This window comes from Gossypium raimondii, chromosome 10 (assembly GCF_025698545.1).
Source record: "Gossypium raimondii isolate GPD5lz chromosome 10, ASM2569854v1, whole genome shotgun sequence".
Lineage (NCBI taxonomy): Eukaryota > Viridiplantae > Streptophyta > Magnoliopsida > Malvales > Malvaceae > Gossypium > Gossypium raimondii.
Genome location: NC_068574.1, coordinates 6,614,903 through 6,641,861, shown reverse-complemented (window position 1 = coordinate 6,641,861; position 26,959 = coordinate 6,614,903). Strand labels below are relative to the sequence as shown.

The 26,959-nt window shown below is 31.2% G+C and overlaps 1 protein-coding gene and 1 pseudogene across 1 annotated transcript; both read left to right on the top strand.

The window, feature by feature from the left end:
• The first annotated feature begins 3,926 nt into the window (after positions 1 to 3,926).
• LOC128033867 (ABC transporter G family member 29-like) lies at positions 3,927 to 10,234 on the top strand (annotated as a pseudogene).
• Positions 10,235 to 19,739: 9,505 nt separating this feature from the next.
• LOC105776862 (NADP-dependent malic enzyme) lies at positions 19,740 to 25,682 on the top strand. The gene is made up of 20 exons (XM_012599802.2): positions 19,740 to 19,996; positions 20,364 to 20,650; positions 21,134 to 21,254; positions 21,371 to 21,445; positions 21,848 to 21,999; positions 22,104 to 22,209; positions 22,296 to 22,361; positions 22,558 to 22,653; positions 22,750 to 22,821; positions 22,928 to 23,011; positions 23,094 to 23,192; positions 23,771 to 23,818; positions 23,923 to 23,976; positions 24,065 to 24,163; positions 24,267 to 24,356; positions 24,440 to 24,517; positions 24,667 to 24,741; positions 24,828 to 24,918; positions 25,065 to 25,193; positions 25,287 to 25,682. The coding sequence occupies exons 1-20, from the start codon at positions 19,967 to 19,969 to the stop codon at positions 25,373 to 25,375; spliced, it is 1,941 nt and encodes a 646-aa protein (XP_012455256.1). The 5' UTR covers positions 19,740 to 19,966; the 3' UTR covers positions 25,376 to 25,682.
• The last annotated feature ends 1,277 nt before the right edge of the window (positions 25,683 to 26,959 follow it).

Below are 26,959 nucleotides of genomic sequence, written 5' to 3'. Positions count from 1 at the left end.
AGTATTATATTTCATTACCAAGGAATATATCAATGAATTCAAAATTCCTACATTTTTCCTAGATAATACATTTTAATAATATAAAAGTATTAATGAATTAATTGTATCATTTAACAAGTCTCAATTAAACCTTAAACCCTAATTTAACCATTCAATATACATGCATATATAAAGTTATCTATACAGTATTACGACGCCGTTTTTTTCCTATCTAACCCAGTTGCGGCGTTTATACATAAGCGCCACAAAATATACAGTCAAACGCGGTCGTTTCGACATCAGTTAAATCAAACTCCTGGCGTTTTCAACCCTCAACGCCACAACTAAAATACGTAAAACGGCACCGTTTATATATAAAACTTAAACTATTTGCGGCATTTTAGGGAAAGCGCCACTAAAGACAATGCCAAACGACGCAGTTTCTTAACTCATAATACACTATTGCAGCGTTTACAAAAAGCACCACTAAATGCAAAGAACAAAACGGCAATGTTTTGCTAACATTTCAATAAAATTAACCGATATTTCAATAATTTCGTTTAAATTAGAGAGAAAATTTTAACTAATAATTACACATTTTAAAAAGAAAATACATCAGTATATTTTTATATTAAATAAATATAACTATTTATGTATGCAATATGAATAAAATTTTATTTTAATTATATCAATAATTATGTTACTATTTTACAAGATTATCTGGATCACACAAAAAAAGTTAATGTATAAAATAGTTGAACAATAAAACATTGTTCGTATTCGCTTTTGGGATTTAACCCATTTTGATATATTTTTAAAATATTAATTTATATTTACATTATTTTCATTTATATTAATCTAGAATATCCAAGATTAAACACAAAAGCCCCAATCTGAAACCCTAAAATCATCAACCATGTTATTTATCTGTAACCATCAAACCCCAAACTATAAACCACTATACTGTAAGCCTTAATTAATTAATCATAAACCCTAAACCCCAAACTATATAAACCCTTACCCTAAACCCTAAACCCCAAATTGTAAAACTTAAACCCTAAACTCGTCAATTAACCATAAACCACCAAACCACAAAATCCAATCCACAATATATTGTACACATTAACCGTAAATCTTAAACCCTAAATTAACCATAAAAATTAAACTCGTAAACCACAAACAACAACCACCAAATTATAAACTCTAAACCCTAAACTTTGCCACCCCTAAAGTCTAAACCGTAAGTCATAAACCATAATCCTAAACCATATCTTTGAAAATTCGGGTGCCCAATGTGTTAGTTTAGTACAGAACATATATTTTATATTATTTAATTATTTAATATAGGTGTGCTACAACGTGGCATGGATCCCAGTAAAATTAAAATGTTATTCTTTAATTAGTTTTCAAATAGTAGTATATATATCTTTAAACCTTAAACATCAAACCTTCAATCCCTAGCCCAAAATAGAAAATAGTATATATACCAAAAACCCTAAAACTCTGTAGCAAAAATAATGGAAAAATAAATCCTAAAATAATGGAAAAATAAATTAAGTTTCTTGCGGCGTTTTTAATCTAAAGCGCCACTAAAAATTACTCTATCGCGGCGTTTCCAAATAAGTGCCACTAATTAATCTATACGTGAAGCCGTAACGATGCATTTTGGTCAATTTTTTTGCGGCGCTTAAGCAAAAGCGCCACTAAAAGCTGATATCTAGCGGCGTTTATGAGTAAGCGCCACTAAAGGCGCTATAGCTCAAGACGAAACGTTGTGTTTCGCTTTCAAACTTTCCGGCGTTTTTCAGCTACACGCCGCTAATATCAGGCTATAGTGGCGTTTATCGCAAGCGCTACAATTGGCTCTATGCCTCATTGCCAGACGCTGCGTTTTGGTTCAAATATTTTATGGCGCTTGTTCTATAGTGCCGCTAATGATGTGCTTCAGCGGAGTTTATACAGAAGCGCCACTAATTTTACCATACCTCAATATTGTACGCTGCGTTTTGTTTAACATTTTTTGCGGCGCATACAAAAAAACGCTGCTAATTGTACTCTATAATGGCGTTTTCATAATGCGCCGCTACTGCCACTATTCCTGAATATTGAACGATGCGTTTTGTCAGCTTTCTTACGGCGTTTTTGTTTAAAAATGCCACTAATGGTGCTCTTTTTGCGGCGATTTGATAGAATCGCCGCTATTGCTGGATCTTTACCGACGTTTTATGATTAACGCCGTGAATGCCTGATTTTTAGTGGCGTTTAATTTACAAGCGCCACAAAAAATGCCGCTAAATCCCGCTTTTGGTGTAGTGTAATTTTGAATTTGGTTGTCTTCATTATGTGTGGACTATGTTATGCTATGAATATTTGGTAAATTGAAATGGTTAATTTGAGTAAATTTGTAATGGCATGAGTACACTGGTGAAATGGATTGAAAATGGAAATTGATATATTATTATATATATTTGGTTGATGAAATGTAAACAAATGTATATATGTCTTTGATAAGTTATTTGATAATTCGGTATGTAAAGGACTAATGGTTTTAATGTTTGAATTAAAAAAAAAGTGCTATATATATACATAGTGGTATGATCAATTATGGTAATTGACTTATTATTGTAAGTATAAAATATTTGCATTGTATGTGTTCTTTTAAGTTTATGAAATGTTTATGTCATTATTATGATTTGACTATTTAGGCTTAATATAGGATGGCAAAGGTTGTATGTGATTTAAATGTTATATAGAAGTTATTTTGCATGACCAGATATATATATAATAAATTGATTTGGGTGTATATATGAAATTTTGACATGATTTATATTGTATGGAATTGGCACGTTTTGAATCGGCTAAAGCACTTGGAAAATGGCTAATGTTAGTCAAGTGAGTAAAGTATGAATTGGTTTTATATGTATTTTAGGCTTAATAATTAACATGTGAATTGGGTGTAAATTGTATGGTTTGTTTGCTAGCCGAATAGAAGATAAGATGAATGGCAAAGCATACACATGTTTTGTACTAAGATGAATGGCAAAGCATACACATGTTTTGTACTTAGATGGGAAGTTAGGCATGTATGTCTTATTAGTTGAGTTTAAAAAAAAAAAGTGCTTATTTGATAAGGTTAAATGCATTTGTAGCTAAGATGTTTATATGCTAAACTTGACTATTTGGTGAAATTGATTATGCTGCATTTTCTAATGTACAATAAGCCGAGCGATATAGATTGTTTGGTTTTATGCACATGAATAGAAGTATGAATTAATATGTTTGATATTTAGCTTAAGAAGTAAAAAAAAATGCTTGGATGTCTTAATGTATGCGCATGGAATTTGTAATGTGATGAGTCATCTTATAATTTGATTTTTGAATTATAGGAGTAAGAAGTATATATGTTTCGAATGGTGGAATTTTAAAGCATGTGTAATATGACTATTTTGAGCCGTGTTTTATATGGTAATGCCTTGTAACCCTATTTCGGCAACAGATACGGATTATGGGTGTTACAATTATATTTGTCGATTGACAGATCCAAGAAGGGACTTATATAACTGATTAATAGATCTAAAAAAAGAAGAAAAAAGAGATGATCACACATCCAAAAACGAGATCTGCTCATGAAAAACACATACACTTCTTACTTATAGATCGAAAACGGAAAAGTCGGTAGAGATTTGAGCAACAGAAATGATTAGGCAATAAGCAAGTAGAGAATATGATGATAGAATAGAAGAAAATAAAAGGATGAGGGAGTAGAAAGCAAAGAAAATGCGGTAAATAGAGAAGATGGGAACACAGAGGGGCGGCAACAATGGAGAAGCAATAGAAAAAGAAAGAAAATGAGAATGAGAGGAGAAAGGAGAAAGGAGAAGTGAGGGACAGCACAACAGAAAAGAAAATGAGAGAAAGTTGGGGTTTAAGGGCAAGGGGCGGCAACTATGGATATTGGTAGAACTGTCGTCTGCACAATTCATCAACCTAGCATCAATATATTTGAAGCTTTTGATGAATTGTTATTGATGAAATGTAGGGGACAAGTAATCTACTTTGGACCATTGGGTCGAAATTCTCAAAATATTATTAAATAATATAAGGTAATTTATCATCCTAATATTTTTCTATGAAAAGGCACAACTAACATATAGTTGGAGAATCTTAATTCACCCAAAACTATTGCAGGCAATTCTTGGAATTCCCAAAATTTTGGAGAAACAAAATCCAATTGCCTGGATGCTAAAAGTAAGCTCAATAGTTGTTGAAGCATAGCTTGGAATTGACTTTGCCGAGCATTATAACTCATCATCTTGTTAGTACAAAACTCCGGTAAGGAAAAATCTCGAACACACGATCAGAACTCGAAAAGAAAAGAAGAAATAGGACAAGGCTCCAAGGCGTGTATCAAGGCACTATCTTTAAGGTTATATTCGCCCCAACTTATCTTCAGTGTGCAAATGAGTTCCAAGCAAATTAACCTCAAGGATACAATGAAGCCAATGTTAAATGAATAATTATTATTATCTATTTATTCATAAAGACACCTATTGAAAGATGTCTCTATGAAGAGACAAGAAAATTCCTATAAATAGGAATGGGTTTTCATTTGGAAATATATCAACAAATTCTAATATTATTTCTTCTCTTCCTTCATTTTCTAATATTATTAGATTATTTTATAAAGTATTACTGCAGAAATCCTTTGTAGAAATTGAGTTTTTGTTATACATTACTCGGTGCATCTTTTAAAAAATCAAATGATATAACTTTTGACCAATGACCAAAAGATTTATCTTTTGATTAATTACACCCATTCATTTATAGTTATTGGGATACTATAAATATTTGAAAATGTTCAACAATCTCCCCATTTTCAAAATATTTAGATTTTGATATTCTTGGAAATCAATTTGCATAAATAAAGGTGTCTTACGATTGAACCTTCACTTAGTGAAAAACATGTTAAATTTAATCGAAATTGCATGGTAGACTAAGCTTTGAACCAACTATTCCATTTGATTAACTGAACACATCTCACACAATGATTTCAACATCAGTCAATGCATAGTATCTAGGGACACTATTATGGCCATGTGTCTATGTCCTCTTTTCATGAGTGTTGTCAGAGCCAAGCCCTTAAGCTCCTAGAAGCGGCCACACTTTCACTCACATAGGTAGATCCCATCAAAAGTGTTCCCGTAATTATAACACTCTAACATATTTATGTTATGGGTCCATTAAGAATATATTACTCATCCTTCCCTTATCATTACGGGTACCTAGCACTTTAATCTTAGGATGAATTTATTTATAGTGCTAACAGTCACATACTAATGATGTACTTTATCTCATTGAACTCAAGACTTGACGTTATACCAAGCGTTGAGTCGAGTTTCCATCATGGGTGACTCTAATTAATAGGCTTGAGTCACATCCCTTTTGAGGTCCTTTTTACTGCATCTCTAACAAGACTTTTTGTCAAAGGATCTGCCAAATTTTCACTTGACCTCACATAATTAATAGTGATCACTCCATCAGAGATTAATTGTCAGACATAACTATGTCTTAATCCAATGTGTTTAGACTTTCCATTATATACTTGGCTATATGCCTTTGCTAGAGTAGTCTCACTATCACAACGAATAGAAATAGGTGAAATTGGCTTAGGCCATAAAGGTACATCATAAAGCAAATTTCTTAACCATTCTGCTTCTTTAGATGCAACGGCTAATGCAATAAATTCTGCTGCCATGGTGGAATCAGTAATACATGTTTGTTTCTTGGAACCCCAAGAAATGACTCCTCCACAAAGAATAAAGATCCATCCACTAGTAGATGCATGATCTTCCAAACTTGCAATCCAACTAGCATCCGAATACCCTTATAAAACTGGAGGATATCCATTATAACACAATCCATAGTTAATAGTTTTCTTTAAGTACCTAAGTACTCTATTCAAAGCTTGCCAATGCAAACTACTTGGATTACTTGTGTACCTACTCAATTTTCCAACAGCATATGCAATATCTGGTCTTGTACAAGTCATTATATACATAAGACAACCAATTAGACTTGCATATTTCAATTGATCAATTTTCCTACCAGCATTAGATACTAATTTTAATTGAGGATCCATGGGTGTAGATGCTGGTATATAGTTGAAAAGATCAAACTTTTTAAGCACATTTTCAATGTAATATGATTGTGATAAAGCTATAGTGCTTTCATCTCGGGCTATTTTAATCCCAAGAATAACATCTGCTACACCCATATCCTTCATAGCAAAGTTGTTTGACAATAATTTCTTTGTGTTTTCCATTTGTTCCAAATCCGTGCCAAAAATGAGCATGTCATATACATATAAACAAATTATGACACCCTTTCCATTATCAAATTTGCTATATATGCACTTATCAGATTCATTTATTTTATAGCCATTAGCTAAAACAACCTTTTCAAACTTTTGGTGCCATTGTTTTGGTGCTTGTTTAAGCCCATATAAAGATTTAATAAGCTTACATACCTTATGCTGTTGTCCTGGAACAACAAATCCTTCCGGTTGCTCCATGTACACTTCCTCTTCCAATTCACCATTTAAAAATGCAGTTTTAACATCCATTTGGTGAACAACTAAATTATATATAGAGGTAAGTGATATTAATAATCTAATTGGAGCAATTCTTGCTACTGGAGCATAACTATCAAAGTAATCAATACCTTGTCTTTGTGTAAAACCTTTTGCTACCAACCTTGCTTTAAATTTATCAATGGTTCCATCGACCTTCATTTTCTTTTTGAAGATCCATTTACAACCTATTGGTTTGGAACCTGGTGGAAGATCAACTAAGATCCAAGTTTGATTTCCCATTATTGAATCCATCTCATCATTTATTGCTTCTTTCCAAAAAGCAGAGTCTTAAGATTTCACTGCCTCTTCAAATGTAATAGTATCAGATTCGGTATTATAACAATAAGGTATCTTATTGCATATACTTTCACCTTTTCCTTCTACAAGAAACATGATGAAATCTGGTCCAAAATCTTTGACCTTTTTAATCCTCTTACTTCTTCTTAATTCTTGACAAGATTCATCATTATTATCAATTTGTTTCAATGGAATCTCATTCTCATTTGAAGAATGAATCAATTGTTGTGGTTGTAATTGCCTTGATATAGAATTAAATCTATTTTCATCAAAAATAGCATCTCTTGATTCAATAACAGTATTAATTGAAATTGAATCATTTGGTTCAATTACCATGAACCTATATGCCTTGCTATTATGTGCATAACCTATAAATATGCATTCAATTCCTCTTTCACCTAACTTTTTACGTTTAGGTGTTGGAACTTTTACAATAGCTCTACAACCCCAAACCTTCAAATAATTAAGGTTTGGTTTCCTTGTCTTCCATTGTTCATAGGGGGTTATTTTAGTTTCCTTATTAAGAACTCTATTTAATATATGACAAGTTGTTAGAACAACTTCTCCCCAAAAACCTTGTCCAAGACCTGAATATGATAACATTGAATTTACCATTTCATCAAGACTCTATTTTTCTTTCACTACACCATTTTGTTGTGGTGTGTAAATTTGAAACTTGATGGACAATTCCAGTGAGTTCAAAATAACTTGGATTATAGTATTCTCCACCTCTATCCGATCTTAAGCACTTGATAAATGATTCACCTGAAGTTCAACTTGATTTATAAACTTTAAATTTATCAAGCGCTTCATCTTTTGAATGCAATAAATATACATAACAATATCTAGAACAATCATTAATTAAAGTAACAAAATATTTCTTTCCACCTAATGTAGGAGTATTATGCTAGTCACATAAATCACTATGTATCAAATCAAGCAATTTTGTTTTCCTTTTAACCTTAGGGAAAGGATTTCTTGTAATTTTAGTCAACATACAGGTATTGCATTTTCAATATTATTATTAAAAGCAGAATTAAATCTAATTTATACATGTCATTCAATTTTCTATAATTCAAATAACCTAATCTATAATGCCACAAACAAAAGATTCAACCATATAAGCGAAATAGTATTTTTATTCTTATTAATAATATTGAGTTTAAACATGCTCTCATACATATACCCTTTCCCACAAAAATTCCTCCATTAGACAAAATAAACTTATCGCCTCAAAAACAAGTTTGAAACCAAACTTATTCAATGACTTCAGGACACTAAATTCTTCCTAACTTCTGGTACATAATATACATCATTTAAGGTTAAAACCTTTCCAAAAGTGAATTGTATTTCAACAGACCCTTTGCCTTTAATTGCTGCTGTGGAAGAATTTCCCATGTACAAGACATTGTCATTTTCACATTGTGTAAACTTTGTGAACATGATTTTGTCTTTGCACACATGTTTGGTTGCTCCTGTATCAATCCACCATGTATTATCATCTTGTGCCATATTAATTTCAGATATCATTGCAACGAACTTTTCGTTATTATCAGCCTTAGAAGATGATTTCTTCTTTAAAAATCGACATTCATTCTTGAAATGTCCCGGCTTTCCACAATGATAGCATGAGCTCTTTTGTTTCTTTTTGAACTTAGGTGCTCTATCAGTCTGTTTGAACTTTCTCTTGAATGGTTTAGTAGTTTGTACTTCCTCCGAAACATGTACTTTGGCATTTTCAGAATTTAGGTTCTGATCTTGTTTTCTATACTCTTCTTCAATACGAAGATGATTTGCCAAAGCCTCAAGAGATATTTCTTCTTTCTTATGTTTTAGACTTCTTTTAAAGTCTTTCCAAGATGGAGGAAGTTTGTCTATTATGGAGGATACCACAATCATTTCATCCATTTTCATATCATATTGCTTAAATTGATTCAGCATCTTTTCAATATCACGAAATTGTTCCATAACAGAATGACCATCAACCATTTGATAATTATTAAAATGACTGACAAGAAATTTCTTACTTGTAACATCTTCGGTCATGTATCTTGCCTCTAATTTGTCCCATAATTCTTTAGCAGTGACCTCGTTTTGGTAGGTGTCGAACAAACCATCAGATAAACCATTCAATATATGGCTCATGCACATGTAGTCAGCATTGTCCCATTTTTGTCTTTCTCGGGTTGCAGCAACAGATTCGTTTTCATTCTCTTCAGGTCTTGGAGTATCCAAAACATAAGCAATCTTCAAAGTTGATAATAAGAAGTGCATCTTTTTCTGCCATCGTCGAAAATTGCCACCTTCAAACCGATCAAGTTTAACAAAGTTGGAAGCCAACTCCCTTAGAGTTCCACTTTCATGTGTTGTGGTAGTCATCATGTAATATAACCTTAAAATTGTTAGTACAAAACTTCGGTACGGAAAAATCTCGAACACATGATCAGAACTCGAAAAGAAAAGAAGAAATAGGACAAGGCTCCAAGGCGTGTATCAAGGCACTATCTTTAAAGTTATATTCGCCCCCACTTATCTTCAGTGTGCAAATGAGTTCCTAGCAAATTAACCTCGAGGATACAATGAAGCCAATGACTATTTGCGTTTTGCACTGACGAGAATAGTCCACTATGCACTGAGTAATGTATAACAAAAACTCAATTTCTACAAAGGATTTCTGCAGTAATACTTTATGGAATAATCTAATAATATTAGAAAATGAAGGAAGAGAAGAAATAATATTAGAATTTGTTGATATATTTCCAAATGAAAACTCATTCCTATTTATAGGAATTTTCTTGTCTCTTCATAGAGACATATTTCAATAGGTGTCTTTATGAATAAATAAATAATAATAATTATTCATTTAATTTTGTAACTACTCAAATAATATTTTTGAATAATTATAATTCTTTTTAAAAATCAAATGATATAACTTTTGACCAATGACCAAAAGATTTATCTTTTGATTAATTACACCATTCATTTATAGTTATTGGGATACTATAAATATTTGAAAATGTTCACAAGATATTTTTGTATGCTTTTGTTTATTCAAGCTAACATATATGAACTTCGAGCAGGCAAAACCAAACTTTAGTTAATGGGCTAAGCACACCACCACCTAGAACCAAGGGCATGTGTTTCATCATTCAATATTCTCAATCTACATGGAGGCAATTTAAATGTTGCCTTTGGGAGGAATTCAAAACTTACTGGAGAACTCTTGATTATAATATTGTCAAATTAGGTTTCACTTTGGTCGCATCTCTAATCATTGGATCCTTTTTTTGGGGAGTCAACACTAAAATGTTTGATCCAAAATTTTGAACTCTAATTGACTTACTTTGGTAAGAACAATCAGAAAAGAAATTATTAAAAATAATAATAAGAGAGAAAAGAACAAAACCCCAATGTTTATTAAACTTCAAACCAAAACAATTTCAAAAGTTCAGAATCGAAGTCTAAAGAGAATATTTTGAAGATTAGGAACTCTTTCCAAAATCTCAAAAAAATCTTCGAAAAAATTGAAAATCTTGAGGAAATTTTGATGAACATCAAATTCACTAAACTCTTAAAGTAGAATCATTTATCGAAAATCAACTATCAAAGATCCTTGGATCCAAACTCATTTTATTTCTAAATTGTTTTCAATTTTATTTTAAGATTAAGTCTTGATGACTCTTGAAGCAAACTTCATTGATTCAAGATTAAGTTGTAACGACCTTTAAATTCAAATCAAATCAATTTTTCATGCAAACATCCCTTCAAACTCATTTTCAAGTTTATCAAGATCAAGGCTTAATGACTCTTAAAGTGGATTGCATTCTTCCAAGATCAAATGTTCAACAAATCTTGGATCGAAGTTCAATCGAAAAGAAGAATCAAACTATTTCTTTGTATTTGAGAAACTTTTAGAGATTATAACCCATAATTTCATAAATAAATTTCTTTAATTTATTTCAACTTTTCAAATCTTATTTTAACTCGAAATTTGTGTGTACAATATTTTAAAATTTGTTAGTAAACATAATTTCAATGTATATAATTCTTGTAAATCTATATTCATATTTATATAAATTTTGATATATATAAATATATCCACATACGAAAAGATCAAATTTTGTTATAACTTCTCAAATTTTGTTATAACTTCTTATAGTATGTAAAAGTTCTGATTTAATCCATATACTTTAATTTGTTAATTTTAATCCCTTTATTTTTATTTTCTAAAATTTCGGTTTGACAAAAGCGAAACTATTAAATTCATTAAGTTCTATTTTTTTCAAAATCTTATGCGACAAACATATTATTACATGCGTCATGTTATGCCAGCTTGTTGTTTTCACAAAATAATTATAAAAAAGCTTACATTATTTTTGTTAATGAATTTAATTGTTATTATTTGAGTCAGGGTTTGAAATTTAAAAATTCAAAAAGCATAAAACTAAAAATGATCGAATTAGAGAACATTGACTATGTCCACTATTTACTAGACCAATAGCAGAATTTGACCAAACAACTTTAACAACTACCATTGGGGTCATGACTGGAATGTTAAATTCTAAAAGTATATGAACTAAAATTGATCAAATCGTAGTACCTAAACTAAATTCAAAACTTAAACACAATATAGGTACTAATAGCATAGTTTGACATATACCAGAATGAAGCAAACATAAATGAGAATCGTCAAACTCCAACACCAACGTCCACCTTCAACTTCATTCTTCTAGGAACTATCGAAATGAATCAAGACAAAATTCATCATGAAATGAAAGGAATGATGCTGAAAACGATTCTTAACCTAATACTACAGTCCTTTGGGATTGAGAGGACGACGCTAGCTCTGGGCCTGCCGCATTGAAAATATGGTTAGAAATCTAAATAACACCACACTCCACATCAGCCACCAGTCATTAGCCCTAAAAAGGCAAAAAGGTTTGGCCACTAGCCGCTGTCTCAAGGCTGCATGGTCCACCACCCTTTCCCCTGCAATTGCCTACGCGTTTCATCTTGCACCGCTTTCTACCCATCACCCTATTTTGCTTGCTTTTATTGTTGTCAACGCCACAAACATTAAAAATAACAAAATCAGTGTTATATTACATCAATATATATTTTTAATTTATGAATATTTAAAGCGTGATATCAATAAAACTATAATTTTCAATTATATATTATAAACATTATGATATTTATTTTTATCTAATTTATAAGTTATATAAAATTATAAAATTTTTAATTATCACTTTTTATGTTATATATCATTTATTATTTTATGCATTATATTTTTCACTTGTATTATACATTATTTATTACTACTTTTATTTTTATTAATTGATTATAAAATGTTATTATGTAGTACTATGTTACATATAAGTTGGAAATTATGGTTTAATATATATTTTTTAATATAGAACATTCAGTTTAATGAATTACCCTACTAAATATTATCTTACAAAACTTAAAGAGTATAATTCCACTTTGATATCATAAAATTTATGCTTCATAATTAATAATTTATTCCTATACTATCAATCATATAGTATTTTAACATTCTTTTTATAATTTTGTTAGGGGTTTTTTAATTACGAAAATGACCTGATTTAAAATCATGTACATAAATGATTCGATTTTTACAGTATTTGTTGGGACCACCTGACACATCAGCGGCACCGACCTCTCAACATTGGCCAATAATTGCATTTAAAAGAAACAATTTTTAGTGGTGCCGCTTGATAAATTGACGGTACTAGACTAAAGTGTGATTATATAAAACATTTAGGGACTTTATGAAGTAATTACCCTTTTTAGATTTATTGAAAAAGGGGCACCAAATTAAATTCTTTTCAACTTTTGATCTATTTACATGTTAGATTTGTCCCCTTTTAAAATTAAATTTAAGTAGCCCTTAAAAAATATAAGAATAACAAAAATAAACACTTCTCATTTTTTTTAAATAATAAGTTTAAATATATATATAATTATTATTTAAATTACCCAAATATATTCAAAAGAATTCCCTTGAGTTTATTTAAATTTAAACATTTTCAATTCATTCCTAGCATATTTGAATTTAGATAAACTTGAAAAAAATTGAGAGATATATTTGGGTAATTTAAATAATAATTTTATATAATTTTTTAAATAAAAAAATGAGAAGGGTTCATTGTTGTTATTCTTATACTTTTTAAGGACTGTTTAAATTTAATTTCAAATGGGAACAGAGTTAACATGCGAATAGACTAAAAGTTGAAAAGTATTTAATTTGGTGCAGCCATACAGTTAGACTGCAAATCTTTTTTCAGTCAATCTAAAAAGCATAATTGCTTCACCAGGTCCCTGAATGTTTTTTATAATCATACTTCAATCTAATGTCGTCAATTTGTCATGCGGCACCACTAAAAGACTGTTTTTCTTTTAAATGCAATCATTGGCTGATGATGAGAGGCCGTCGACAAACACTATAGAAATAGGGTCATTTATGTATATGGTTTTTAAATTGGATCATTTTCGTAATTGTTAAAAGTTATTTGACCCAAATTCTTATTAAAATGAAATACAAGTGGCAAGATAGGGAAATTTACGATGGTGAAGGATGAGGGTCGAATAAGGTGTTGATTAGAATAAGATATTTTAATCTTAATGCATTACTTCTATTTGACTTTGATTAGAATATGGTTTTACAAACCTATAAATTGACGTAGTCTACACTCCTCTTATATCATTCAAATTTCGACATAGTGAATTTTCTTCTCTGCCTGTAATTTTTTCTCGAAAGGGTTTCCACATAAAATTATGTGATTTTTCCTCTCTTTATTCGTGATTCATTGTCATTATTTTAAAAGTAATTAATCAAAAAATTTGGATTACTTAAAAAAAAAACCTCCTATTAACATTACTTCTATTTATAAATCACTAGAGTGAAAACCCAGCTTACGCTTGGCGATTTAATTAGTAAAAAAGTTTTACTAAATTAATGTATAAAATATAATAATGTTATTAATATATTATTAATTATATTTTATTGATTATAAAAATTAAACTTAAGATAAATTTTAAGAACGATACTAATATTGAGAATAACAATTACAATCTCTAAATATGAACCGTTAAACAAATATAAAAAAATCAATCACAAATATTGTATCACTCACCGCATTTACTTTTACAAAAAAAAAATCACCTCATTTCAAATGAAATGATATTGCAACAAAAACAAAATGTCAAAACTATGAAAAATAAACCCTTATCTAATTTAATTTTAACCACAAAACCGTGAATGGTATTGCAAATGCAATACGAAAAATAACATAAAGAAATAAAATGTCAAAATATATACATTAAAATTTTATATAAATTTACGATACTTTAAACACAATATATTAAATCTTAACGATTTGATATACATTTACTTTAACAACAAAATTATCTAATTTAATTTTAAGGACCAAAACTAACATAAACATGTTAAAATATACATAAAATGCACAATAAACACCTTTCTTTTTCTCCTTCTTCACTTATCCATCCCTCCCCATTAAAATTAAAGCCCACGTGTCACCTTTAAAGCAAGGTATTCTGTTTTTGTATATATGAGTATCCATTGGATTAATTATTAATTTTTAATCATTTTATAGAGTCAATGTTTAAATATTAAAATATACTTCAAATTTTCTACTTGAAATTTAACTTTTTTATTTTTATTTTATAAAAGAAGGTCCAGCCTTCCTTGGTTGAAATGTGTATTAATCTTTTTTTTTTTGCATTATATAGAAAAATGGTCCATTTTCATTTTAGTAACTCTATTACAATCAAATTTAAGATGATATAGTAATAGCCAAATTTCAATATTGATTTTTATGTACTTGAATTTAAGATTCAATTTTAATACTTTAACTTTTTAATATAATTTGGTATATTTTATAAAGATTCAATTTCTTAATATAAAGATTAATACAAAGATTTTGCGTTCTCAAACAAAACATTAATCATTTTAAAACGTGAATGATTAAATTATAAAATTTTCAAAATTAAAAAATTAAGTAACTAAACGTATAATTTGTTTATTAGAAAACTCTTTTTTTAAAAAAAATCATTATACTATCGCTATAACAAATTTGATTATTTGTGGGGTCAATTCAAATGTCACAAAAATATATTTGCGTCACTTAATGGTATAAATGACGAAAATTAATATATTATACCATACATTATCTTATTTGCGTCACTGAATGTCAAATGTGATAGATAGTTTAAATGCGTTATTGATATGTTGGTATTCAAATCAATCAACTTAAATAATCGAGTGATCATATTTGCAATTTTTCCATATATTATAAACAATATAATATTACTATTATTGTTTAGAATGCATTATTGTTTTACAATTATTAATCTTTATATTAAGAAATTTAGTATGAATAATCCATTTTTTCTATTAATTGCTATTCATCACAAAATTGAATTAATATATTTATTTTCAAAAAGTTTTTAATTTTAGAAACATGCAATTTAATGATCTATACTTGTGAGACAATTCCAAAAAAAAGGGGTTACGCTAAAAAGTTTTAAAAGCAACTGAATTTTTTCAAAAAAATAAAAAATAAAAACTACACTTAATTGAGCCCTAACATTGCAATCAATTAAGCTATTTGATCATTGAATTTAAAATAAGGGTAAACTGTAAAAATAGTCACTTTTGTTTACCTCAAATTACATTTTAGTCACTTATGTTTGAAATGTTACATTTTAGTCACTTGCATTATCGTTTTGTTACGAAGTGGTCCCTCTGTCGTTAAGCTCTGTTACTTCCTTAACGACAATCCTACATGACAATCCAAATGGGTTTTAAATGCCAACTTAGATATCCAATTGGGAAAAGAATATGTTTTTAATTAAATAAATGTAATTCATTGAAAATTTTAAATTAATTACACCTTGAACTGGAAAAGAAAAAACGTTCGTCTCCTTTTTCTTTTCTATTTTGACTGAAAAAACTATTTTCATCTCAGTTGGACATCCAAGTTGGCATTTAAAACCCATTTGGATTGCCACGTAGGATTGTTGTTAGGGAGATAATGAAGCTTAACGGCAGAGTGACTATTTCGTAACAAAACGATAACGTAAGTGACTAAAACATAACATTTCAAACATAAGTAACTAAAATGTAATATGAGGCAAACAAAAGTAGCTATTTTTATAATTTACCCTTAAAATAATTTAAAAATAATAAAAATTATAGAAATAATACTTTATATAAATTAACTACTAACAAAATGCAAATTAGGAAGCTAAAATATACATTGCCCCTTGTATATAATATACATGCTAACATCTTCCGTCTAATATTCCACTGTAACTCCACTGGGTCAAAAAAATAGTGTGTTAAAAGGTAGGACAACCAAATTTCACCTTTCCGTGGACTATTATCAAGGATTGGATAGCCTGCCTAGTCTTAACTGGATTCAAAGAAAACAGACGTGTTCCTATGAGTAACCAAAATTTATAATCGATACCTTACTTAAAAGGATACTAAAATCTTTACCCATTAGATTTTCATTTAGGGCAAAACCTGTAGGTCGAAAAGCTATGGAATGTCCTTTGTTTTTGTTTTGTTTTTTGGTGTGTTTGTGTGTTACCTTGGAGAATATCAATTAATTAGAAAAAGCAGTTCCTACGGCCTACTGTTTTTTGTGTTACATCTTTTCAATGGATTTCATTCCTTTGACAGCAGGGTTTGCTTAAAACAATACAAATGGTTACAGGTATCGAGATTGATTTTCTGCGTAATCTGTTTCTATAGTAGATAATCACAGTTTGGTTGTAGCGTAAGTGCTTCTATATTCAAACCCTCTTGTGTTTTGATGGAAAATATCTACTTATACCAAATCTTTTGAAAAATATTCACTTTTTTCTGGGTTTTCTTTTAATCTTTAGCAGAGTTGAGGAAGGTTTCTTCAGACACGGTGTAACATAGTTAAGGAGCCCATTGCTCTAAGATAGAGTGTTGTATTCTAAAGAACCAAAGCCGAGAGGGAGGGGGGAGGGGGGAGAGGGGATTTTTATTTTATTTAGTATTAATATTGTTATTAACATTAATATAAAATTTAAATCTATCATCATATATTCCAAAAAAATATTGATGCTTTTTTTATATATATATTTTGAAATTTTTAGAATTAAGATCAAATTGAGACCATTTGTAAATTTTGAAGGTTAAATTTTTAAAAATCATGATTAAATTAATATAATATGGAAATGATTATTGGGTTGAATATGGCTATGCAGGCGAATGTCATCTAACACCAAAACCTCAACTACCATTAAATGCAATTACCACATGGTAATGCTATGCCACCTACCCTACACACTTGTCTGTTAGTTTTTTCCCATCTTTTTATATATAACTGGTTATGATCAAATTCACCGCTTTATTACGTGTAATATAAATGGCCTTAGGAGTTGGGACTAATACAATTTCTGGTTTGATTTCATTCTCAACTGCCCATGCTTCATTGGAATTTCAGATTGAATCTAAGAGATGATTGGTACGATAAAAAGAACGCGAGAAAAGCGATTAGGAAGCCAATCCAGCTTTATATTATATTACAGCGATAAAAAGAAAACTAAAATGTAATAAAATTTAAATTTTATAAACTATTTAGCTTTTTTTTACAAAATACTTAATTAAGTTCTAATTAGGGGTGTTCAAACGGTCGGCTCGGTTTTTAACCTAACCTATTACTTGAAATGTAAAAATCTTTAACCGTTGACCGAATCAAAAATTTTTTCAAATGAATTAACCAAATTGAAATATTTCGATTAATTCGATCGTTTAACCCTATAAACTAAAATTTATATGTTTTTATCTTTTGATTAAAATAAGTATAAACATATAAAAAATACATTGCTAATGTTCATTTTCTTTTTTTTAATAGTTCAAAAAATATATTATATATAATATATTATTTATTTTGATTAATATAAAAATAATAGTTAAAAATACATTACTAATATAAAAATATATTATATATTATTTCATTTGGTTAATTACTCGATTTTAAATTAAATTAACCGATAATTGAAATTTTAAAAATCATTAACCAACCTTTAACTGAATTAAATTCAGTCATCAACCGATTAAATTAATTTAATTTTAACCGCTCATAATTTTAATGCCTAAATTATCTTTATTGATTTTGTATACAACCTAAAATATATTTAAAATCTCCTTTTTTATATATAATATATAGAATATTGTAAAGGTAAAATGCAGAGCACGTGGGATGATATTAAGAAATTCCCGAGTCATATAATTAATAAAACAGCAAAGCACTTGGTTTTATTATGTGGGATCTACTTTACATATCTCTCAATTACTTGGTTCTCATAACACCAAACTACTTGGTTTTATTGATTAAATAATTCACCATTTCGCAAAATTAGTAAATTACCAATTTATTATTATATTTAAGTTTTAAAAATATTTTATTGTTAATTTTATGAATAATTTATATTAGTTACGTAAAAACATTTAAAATTTATACTTTATCTACCTTAAAAATATATTGTATAAATTACAAAATGAGCATGAAAACTACAAAAACAACAATATTTGATAATAACATAAATTACTAAAATTAACGAATCACTTTTTTCATATTTTCTTTATCACACTTTTTAAAAATAATTTTCCTTAAAAAGCAAAATTGGAAAACACATTTCAAAATAATAATTAACTAGCTCTAGAAAAGCCACGTCAGACAAAAGTTATCAGCCACATGAAATAAAGAAACCGACAGACAAAAAGGCCCAGAACCAGAAACTAAAACTCAAATGGCTGTCATGTTACAGTGGTTCAGAAAGTTGGCTTCTTCTTCCTCCCAATGTCTTTATTTTTGTTTTACCAAAGGGAATGAAGGAGGAGGAGGAGCTCACTATGTCTGCTTTCCTAAATCTCCCCTACAATTTACTTTGTCCTCATGCCTGCTGCTGCTTTCCTAAATTTATATTTTATAAAATTAATATAACATTTTAAAAACATTAATGTAACAAAATATACATAATCTAGATATGTATGTTTAATCTGTTTCCTTTCAATAACATTGAAATACTGGTAAGAAAAAGGAAAAGAAATACGTATATAAACAGACGACAAGATTTCATGAAGACGACATTCCCGAAAATCTTGGAATTGACATGAAAAATTGCCGCACACAACTGCATGAAGAAGACATTCTCAGACTCTTTCTTGGCCATAAAATTTGATGAAACGAATCCTGCGCTTTTTAAATATGTTTCAACCATCATAACATGACAAATCTCACTATAAATCTCGAAGAATCCTTAATCCAACGGCTGCAAAACTAGATTAAAAATTGTTTTCAATGTACTAATGCAGAATATTTCGAAGCAGATCCTCATTAATTTTATCTCAAAATTTCTCCTCATAATTATATAGTTCTTTTTTTTTAGAAAAAATTCCGACTCCCGAAACAAAAGAATACTTAAAAAAAAAGAATTATTTTGTTATTATTATGATTTTGATTTTGTTACGACAAGTTGACGACCAATCAAGCAACCAGTGTCTGGTTGTTCAGAAAACCAAACCCGAACTCATCAGCTCAACACACCTAAAACATACAGCAATTAAACAAGGTTCGCAGGAAGTTGGCTTGGGTTGGGACCCACTCTTTTTGGACGTCCTACTTGAGGGGACGGTGGTGGTGCTTTCGTAATAAAGGGACAAACTCAGCTACCCACTTGTCATTTGCAGTCACCAAAAGTCTGCTGAGGGTAGCAGAGAGGGATAAAAACCGGACACGTTTTTTAGGATTCCTCCTTCTCTCCCTCATAGATACAAAATCAGCGGGTAGAGAGAGAAAGCAGTGTAAGGGAAGGGAAAGGGAAGGGAAAGGGAAGCTTTATATAACCCATCTCCTGTCTCTCTAGACTCTCTTCCTTTCCATCTTTCCTTTCTTTGCTTTGCTTGTTTCTATTGAGAGATTTCCACTAACAAAAGCTCTAGACTCTTGTCTTCCCACATTTTCTCTCACCATGATTTCCTTGCACAGAAGCTGTTTTCTGGTAATTTCTTAATCAACCCATTCTTCATTTTCACTACCCATTTCCTATAATTTATTTCTAAACCTTAATCATTGTTATATCTCTTCCTCATGTTTCTTTTTTTTTTCTCTGGTATTTTTCTAGTTTGAAAATCACATGAGTTTACCTTTTTCAGGGTCTTTCCTTTGTAGCTCTTTTACAATAATAAAAATTTCCTTCTTTTTTTTCCTCCTATCTGGTTTTGCACATCTTTGAAAGATATTCAACATCTAAGGCTTTCTTTTATGACATTAAAGATCTCAGATTTGCCTCCTATCTGCTTTTTATTTGATTTCGTTACTGACCTTTTCTTTTCTTTTTTTTTTTGGGCGTTGGGGGGGGGGGACAGAACAACACTGGCATTTCTGGGTCATCAAGCCCTTTCTCATACAAGCTGAAGAAGCTGCCACCAGCTTCTGTCAAAGTCACAGCTTTAGGCCCCAACAGGGATCGAAACAGCAGCGTTTTGATTGAAAACAACAACAACCCATTGAAAGAAATAAAAGAAGATGGCACTTCTTCTGTTGCTGATGTGGACCCCAATCCTACTGTTACCGGCGAAGACCGCGACCTCTACTATGACGCCGCCGCCACCGACGATCAACTTGTCACCCCTTGGTCTCTCTCTGTTGCCAGGTAACATTCGATTACTTTCCTTTGCACTAATATCTTTCTCGTGTAATTTTTATTTATTTATTTGGCTTTTCCCACCTCTATTATGAGCTTTCTTTTTTCTGGCTATGACATGATGGTTTTTAAGATTTTTCATATATGTTTGACAGATCTCTTTTTTGTCTAACATTTAAATAAGAAGGTGATCTTCTAAGTGTTGGGTCTTATTTTATTTTCTGGTCTTCTTCTTTGTGTTTAAGTTCATGGTTTTCCTTTTGATGTACTTGTTGTGAACTCTTTGTTTTGTATTGAATGTTAGATCATGATGTTGTGGCCAACAATAATTTTACCAATTCAGATCTTTGATTTGTTGTTTTGTCTTTGTGTTGGTTGTTAGATATGATTGAAATTCCTAGGAAATAAATGTTACGTTTATTGAACTTCTCTAATTTCAAAAATCCAATTAATTATACTTTCAAAGACTAAGCTCTTCTTCATGCACTGCAGTGGGTATTCGTTGTTGCGAGATCCTCACCACAACAAAGGACTCGCCTTTAATGAGAAAGAAAGAGATTCTTATTACTTGCGTGGTCTTCTTCCCCCCACAGTTATTTCCCAAGAACTACAGGTTATCTACCCTGCTTGTACATCTTTTTTGACTTCACTTGAATCATTCTGTTGAATTCTGTTCATTTTCCTTAACCCTTGCTATGTTTAATGAACTATTTTACCACTACTCACCAGGTGAAGAAAATGATGTATAGTATCCGCCAGTATCAAGTTCCTCTGCAGAAGTACATGGCCATGATGGATTTGCAGGTAACCGTTTGCTCTAAAGTCGTAGGTTTCTGGCTGGAATTATTGCAGCATGTTTCTTGAATGTCAAATATGTAGCTGCACCCGATGGCATGATTTTATTTCTCTTTAGTTCATCATATTATATGAAAAATATGTTTGAATTTGTGTAGCTTTGTGCTATTATGTTTCCTCCTATTATTGTGAGATTATGTAAATTTGAAATTATGATTTTTATTTTCTCTATTTAATTTCACAATCTTTCCTCCTTGCCGTTAGTTCCGATTCTTATTCTGTTTTAAGTGTTTCTAAAAATTTTTATTCGGACTATCGTACTCAGAAAGAAATAATACTTTATGCTTTTATCAATTGCTGTTAATGACTTTAACACTTCTGAATTGATTTCGGTTTCACTTTCATTTTCAGGAGTTAAATGAAAGGCTGTTCTACAAACTTCTGATCGACAATGTTGAGGAGTTACTGCCTGTTGTCTATACCCCAACTGTTGGTGAGGCTTGTCAGAAATATGGGAGCATCTTCAGGCGCCCTCAGGGTCTTTTTATCAGTTTGAAAGAAAAGTACGTTTCACATAGAGAACTGGTTCCTCGGATTATAGCTGGCATCGGATTCTTGAATTTGAGCTTCTTTCCCGTTGTATTTCACTGACTTGTGTCCTTTGCAGGGGGAAGATTCATGAAGTTCTGAGAAATTGGCCTCAGAGGGATATTCAAGTCATCGTCGTCACTGATGGGGAAAGGATTTTGGGTCTAGGGGACCTTGGCTGTCAGGTATAAATACTCAGAGACATCTAATGATAACTGCCTCCGTCTCTCACATGTGTTATTGACTTGTTAATGGTAATTTATATTCTCAGGGAATGGGAATTCCTATAGGGAAGCTCTCTTTATATACTGCACTTGGAGGAGTTCGTCCTTCTGCTGTAAGTATATGTAATGATGAGTATTTACTACCCTTTGCTTATTACTAAAGGACTGATGGAAGGCTTCTTTGCATATTGCTTTTATTAAGAGGTTATGAATCCAGACAAGCCTCATAATGATCTGTATCTTACTGTTAACCATGTTTGGCAATATTTTCCCTTATGCTATGGCTGATACATTAGCTGCTGTTTGCAGTGCTTGCCTGTAACCATTGATGTGGGTACAAACAATGAGCAATTGTTGAATGATGAATTTTATATAGGACTTAGGCGAAGGAGAGCTACTGGGCAGGCACGTAATCTTATTGTACACTTGTTTTGCTTTAGTTATGAAGGCAATCAGATTTTGTTTTTAATACTAAAGAGGTTCTGTTCTTCTTGACTCTAGGAATATGCCGAACTTATGCACGAATTCATGAGTGCAGTCAAGCAGAACTATGGGGAAAAAGTTCTCATTCAGGTAAGTTAACTCGAGCGAGATATGAATGGAATATTGGCTGGAATATATGATGTGTTTGTTTATATGTTAAGTTCAATGTTTTCTGAATCTTTAACGATTTTTGCAGTTTGAAGATTTTGCAAACCACAATGCCTTCGATTTGCTTGCTAAATATGGCACAACTCATCTGGTTTTCAATGATGATATTCAGGTTACCATTTAATCTTAATTTTCTTAAATCAATTAGGATTAAACATCTCATTTATGATATGCGAAAATTATCCCTTTTGCAGGGAACAGCATCTGTGGTCCTTGCAGGGCTTGTTGCTGCACTAAAAGTAGTCGGTGGAACCTTGGCTGATCATAGATTTTTATTCCTTGGTGCTGGAGAGGTGAGCTGTTATTATAACTTGTCGAAAGTCTTGGTTCATTCTAATGACAGGAGCAATCATGGTAATTTTCAATTAGTTAATAGGGAAAAAAGGAAAAGATGGACAAGTTTTCGTCCTGCAAGACATGCCCATCTGGTGACAATTAGCATAGCTAAGACAAGTGTGAACAACAGAAGTGAAATGGATAAACATTATCCTGCTCGGAGTTGGATAATAAAGAGAAAAACATTGAGTTAAAGACATTGAGTCTTCTCTCCTATAATTTGACGTCGAAATTCTTACGTACTTAATATTAAGTTCCTTCAGTTTTGCTGTAATAGTTCGATTATATTCCCTTCCTCTTCTTTTATATTCAAAAAGTTGAAGGACAGGGACATCTCTCAAACCCTTTCTGTTTAATACCATTACAACCTTAATTGTTGAAGGTGAAAATATTTCTGTCTCTATTTAAAGAGTATATTGCATCTAGTGGAATTGTAGTTTCCATTTAAGATTCTCTTATTGGCCTCTCTCTTTTTTTATACTATTTTCATTGCCATTTTATTGCCGTATCTGACTTTGTATTTGGTGATCTACAGGCTGGCACTGGCATAGCAGAACTTATAGCTCTTGAAATTTCAAAACAGGTTTTACTTTTAGAATCAATCATCATAGTTTTTATGCTATGGTTTATAGTAGATGTACATCATGTCATGAAGCCATTGGAAATAATACTTGATTGTACATGCAGACAAACATGCCACTTGAAGAAGCTCGCAAGAAGATTTCACTTGTGGACTCCAAGGTAGGAAAAATCTAATCTAGCTATTTCATACAAAGCAGATAGTTCTTTCTAGTGACTGAATGTTGTATACATTTTGTTCTTTTTCCAGGGATTGATTGTTAAATCTCGTATTGACTCACTTCAGCATTTCAAAAAGCCCTGGGCTCACGATCATGAACCAATCAAGAAACTTGTCGATGCTGTTAATGTGTGAAATCTCTCTTTTGTATTCCTTTGCTCACTCAACTCTCACCAAAAGAAAAAAAACAAGTGTTTCTTAGACTCTTTGTTCTTTTGTCTTATTTTAACAGGGAATCAAACCAACAGTGTTGATTGGAACATCAGGAGTAGGAAGGACATTTACTAAAGAAGTGGTTGAGGCTATGGCTGCTTTGAATGAAGTACTGTATCTCTATAAATTTTCTTTATAAATAAGTGAAACAATGAAACCAAACTCATCCCTTATATATTTGACTGCTTGCAGAAACCTATTATATTCTCCCTTTCTAATCCAACTTCACAATCTGAATGTACTGCTGAAGAAGCATATACATGGAGTGAGGTAATTGAGTCATGCAGCTTTTATATCTCATTTCTCAACAGTTAACCTATTTAGTTATTTCAGCGTTTCTGAAATATATTATTCAAAGCTTTGTATGACTATTAACAATGTAACACACAATGGTTCTTCCCTTTTCTGTTCACTCACAGGGCCGAGCCATTTTTGCCAGTGGAAGCCCATTTGATCCTGTAGAATACAAGGGAAGAGTTTTCGTACCTGGGCAGGTTGTACATAAAGTAGTTTGACCTCCATATTTGGTAATATCTTGCATTTGAGGGCTAACTTAAGTTGTTATACTTCTCTCCTACAGGCAAATAATGCATACATCTTCCCTGGCCTCGGTCTGGGTTTAATTATGTCTGGTGCAATCCGTGTTCATGATGATATGCTTCTGGCAGCCTGTAAGTTCACATTTAACTTATGCTTTGGATAACCGAGCTATAACCGTTAAAGGCATGCAGATTTTGTTTTGTATCTGGTGGTTTAAAGTAGTGCCGACTAGGTTCTTTTGCAAGTTGTTAAACCTTTTCTTCATTTGTGAGCGCAGCGGAGGCTTTGGCTGCACAGGTGACACAGGAGAACTTTGACAAGGGACTTATTTACCCACCATTTAGAAATATCAGAAAGATTTCAGCCCATATTGCAGCCAGTGTTGCAGCTAAAGCATATGAACTGGGTAAAATTCTATAGTATATCGTATCAATAACATGATACAACATGCAACTCCATCTTATCTAATCTTTGATATAATTATCCCATGGTACCCTAGGTTTGGCTACTCGGCAGCCTCAGCCCAAGGATCTTGTGAAGTATGCTGAGCACTGCATGTACAATCCTGCCTACCAAAGCTACCGGTGAAGGTAGTTAGAACACCTCTGCTTTTACCATATTATTTATTAAAAAAAAAGGAAGCCCACTTTAACCATTCCTTGAAGTCTTGTATTTGGTCTTTTTTGTTTGATATCTTTGTCATTCTTGAAGTTTTGTTCCTCCCTGTTCATCTTTGCTGTCTTGTAAGGTACTTGGTGGGAAAGAAGGTGAATGGTGGGTGGTGTAGTTAGATCAAATGAAGTCAAAAATAGCATTTTTTTTTTCTGAAAAAAAATGTGGTTATGGACTGGAAAATGTTTCACATTACATGAAATAGAAACTTGAAAGGTGTCAATGAGTGTGACTTTGCTTGCCCTTTATTTCTCACCTACTCAAATATTTTTCTTTAAGCTTTTAATGCAAAAACCAAGGGAAATATGCATATGTAAAATATTTGGCCTATTAAGTTGGTCATATTAGTTGAGCACCTTAAGAGGCCAAACATTTTTTTTATATATGAAAAAGGTGTCTATTCCCATTTAAAACCAATGCACAAAGCTCACATTCTATCTCAAATGTTGTCAAAATTGGTAAACACAAAATAGGTGCATTGCGAAGTGTTAAATGTTCCCATTTAAAACCAACTTCTTATTTTATAGTCTTCATTAAAGTCGCAATGGAAGAAAAATTCTGTACTAGTACGTGGAAGAAAAGTTAATCTCAAATGTTTCCTCAATATTACTTCGATAGGCACAGAGTCAATTTGGTGCTGTATGCCTCTCAAGTTATTTGGCTGACTATCACAATGATTCTCCTATTCTAAAGATTCTATCAAGTAGAAATGATTACAGATTGTCCAAGGTAAAACTAAATCCAAGACTCTCTCATGTAAACCAAGTTAGCCTCCATTATGATCTCGGTCATCTCCATTCATGGGGTTTGAAAGTTGCTAGTAGTGGATGGAAAAGAGGTGGTGTGGTGGCTTAAGGTGTTTGGTGAAAGATGGGCAGGATGTGTTGATTATGGTAGAAGATGAAGAGGGAAGGTTCAACGGAGATAACCCACGTGTGCAATAGGTGACACTTAATGTCCCACATAGTATTCACGTTACTTAAATGAAAACAGAAAAAAAAAAAAGGTGGAGTAACAACCTAAAAACGTTAGGGACGATATTGTAAGCTTTAAAAGGTTAATGACATAAATGAAATTTTAAATGAAGTTTAGGGATTTACCACTTGGCATTCCTTAGGTGGTCAAACAGTCTTCGGCTCCAATTATCCAAATACCAAATTGATATGTAATACCCAGTCGTCGAATTCATCATATCGTGGACTTTCGGTTCAAGTTATTTAATTCTCAACAAAAATTAAAAATTAATTTATTAATATAAACATATAACATCACATGTAAAATTAATATTAAAATTAAAACTAACATTTGCGTTTACCTATTAAGCGAAAGGGACAAAAACCCTTTTTTTTGCTAAGTACCAAACTGCCCATTTTATTTATTAGCTATGTGGTATTATGATTTTTAGTAAAATAATAATTTTTTCTTAGTGCCCATTTTATTTAGTAAAAATAATATTGTTTTACCTAATAAATTTATGTATTTAATTTAATCTAGAAAAAA

Bases quoted from the DNA above. Each gene is read 5' to 3' on its own strand.
- LOC105776862 (XM_012599802.2), top strand. From the start codon at position 19,967: ATGATTTCCTTGCACAGAAGCTGTTTTCTG. The intron at 20,651-21,133 runs GTAACATTCGAT...CATGCACTGCAG, and splicing joins TGGTCTCTCTCTGTTGCCAG to TGGGTATTCGTTGTTGCGAG. The intron at 22,654-22,749 runs GCACGTAATCTT...TCTTGACTCTAG, and splicing joins GAAGGAGAGCTACTGGGCAG to GAATATGCCGAACTTATGCA.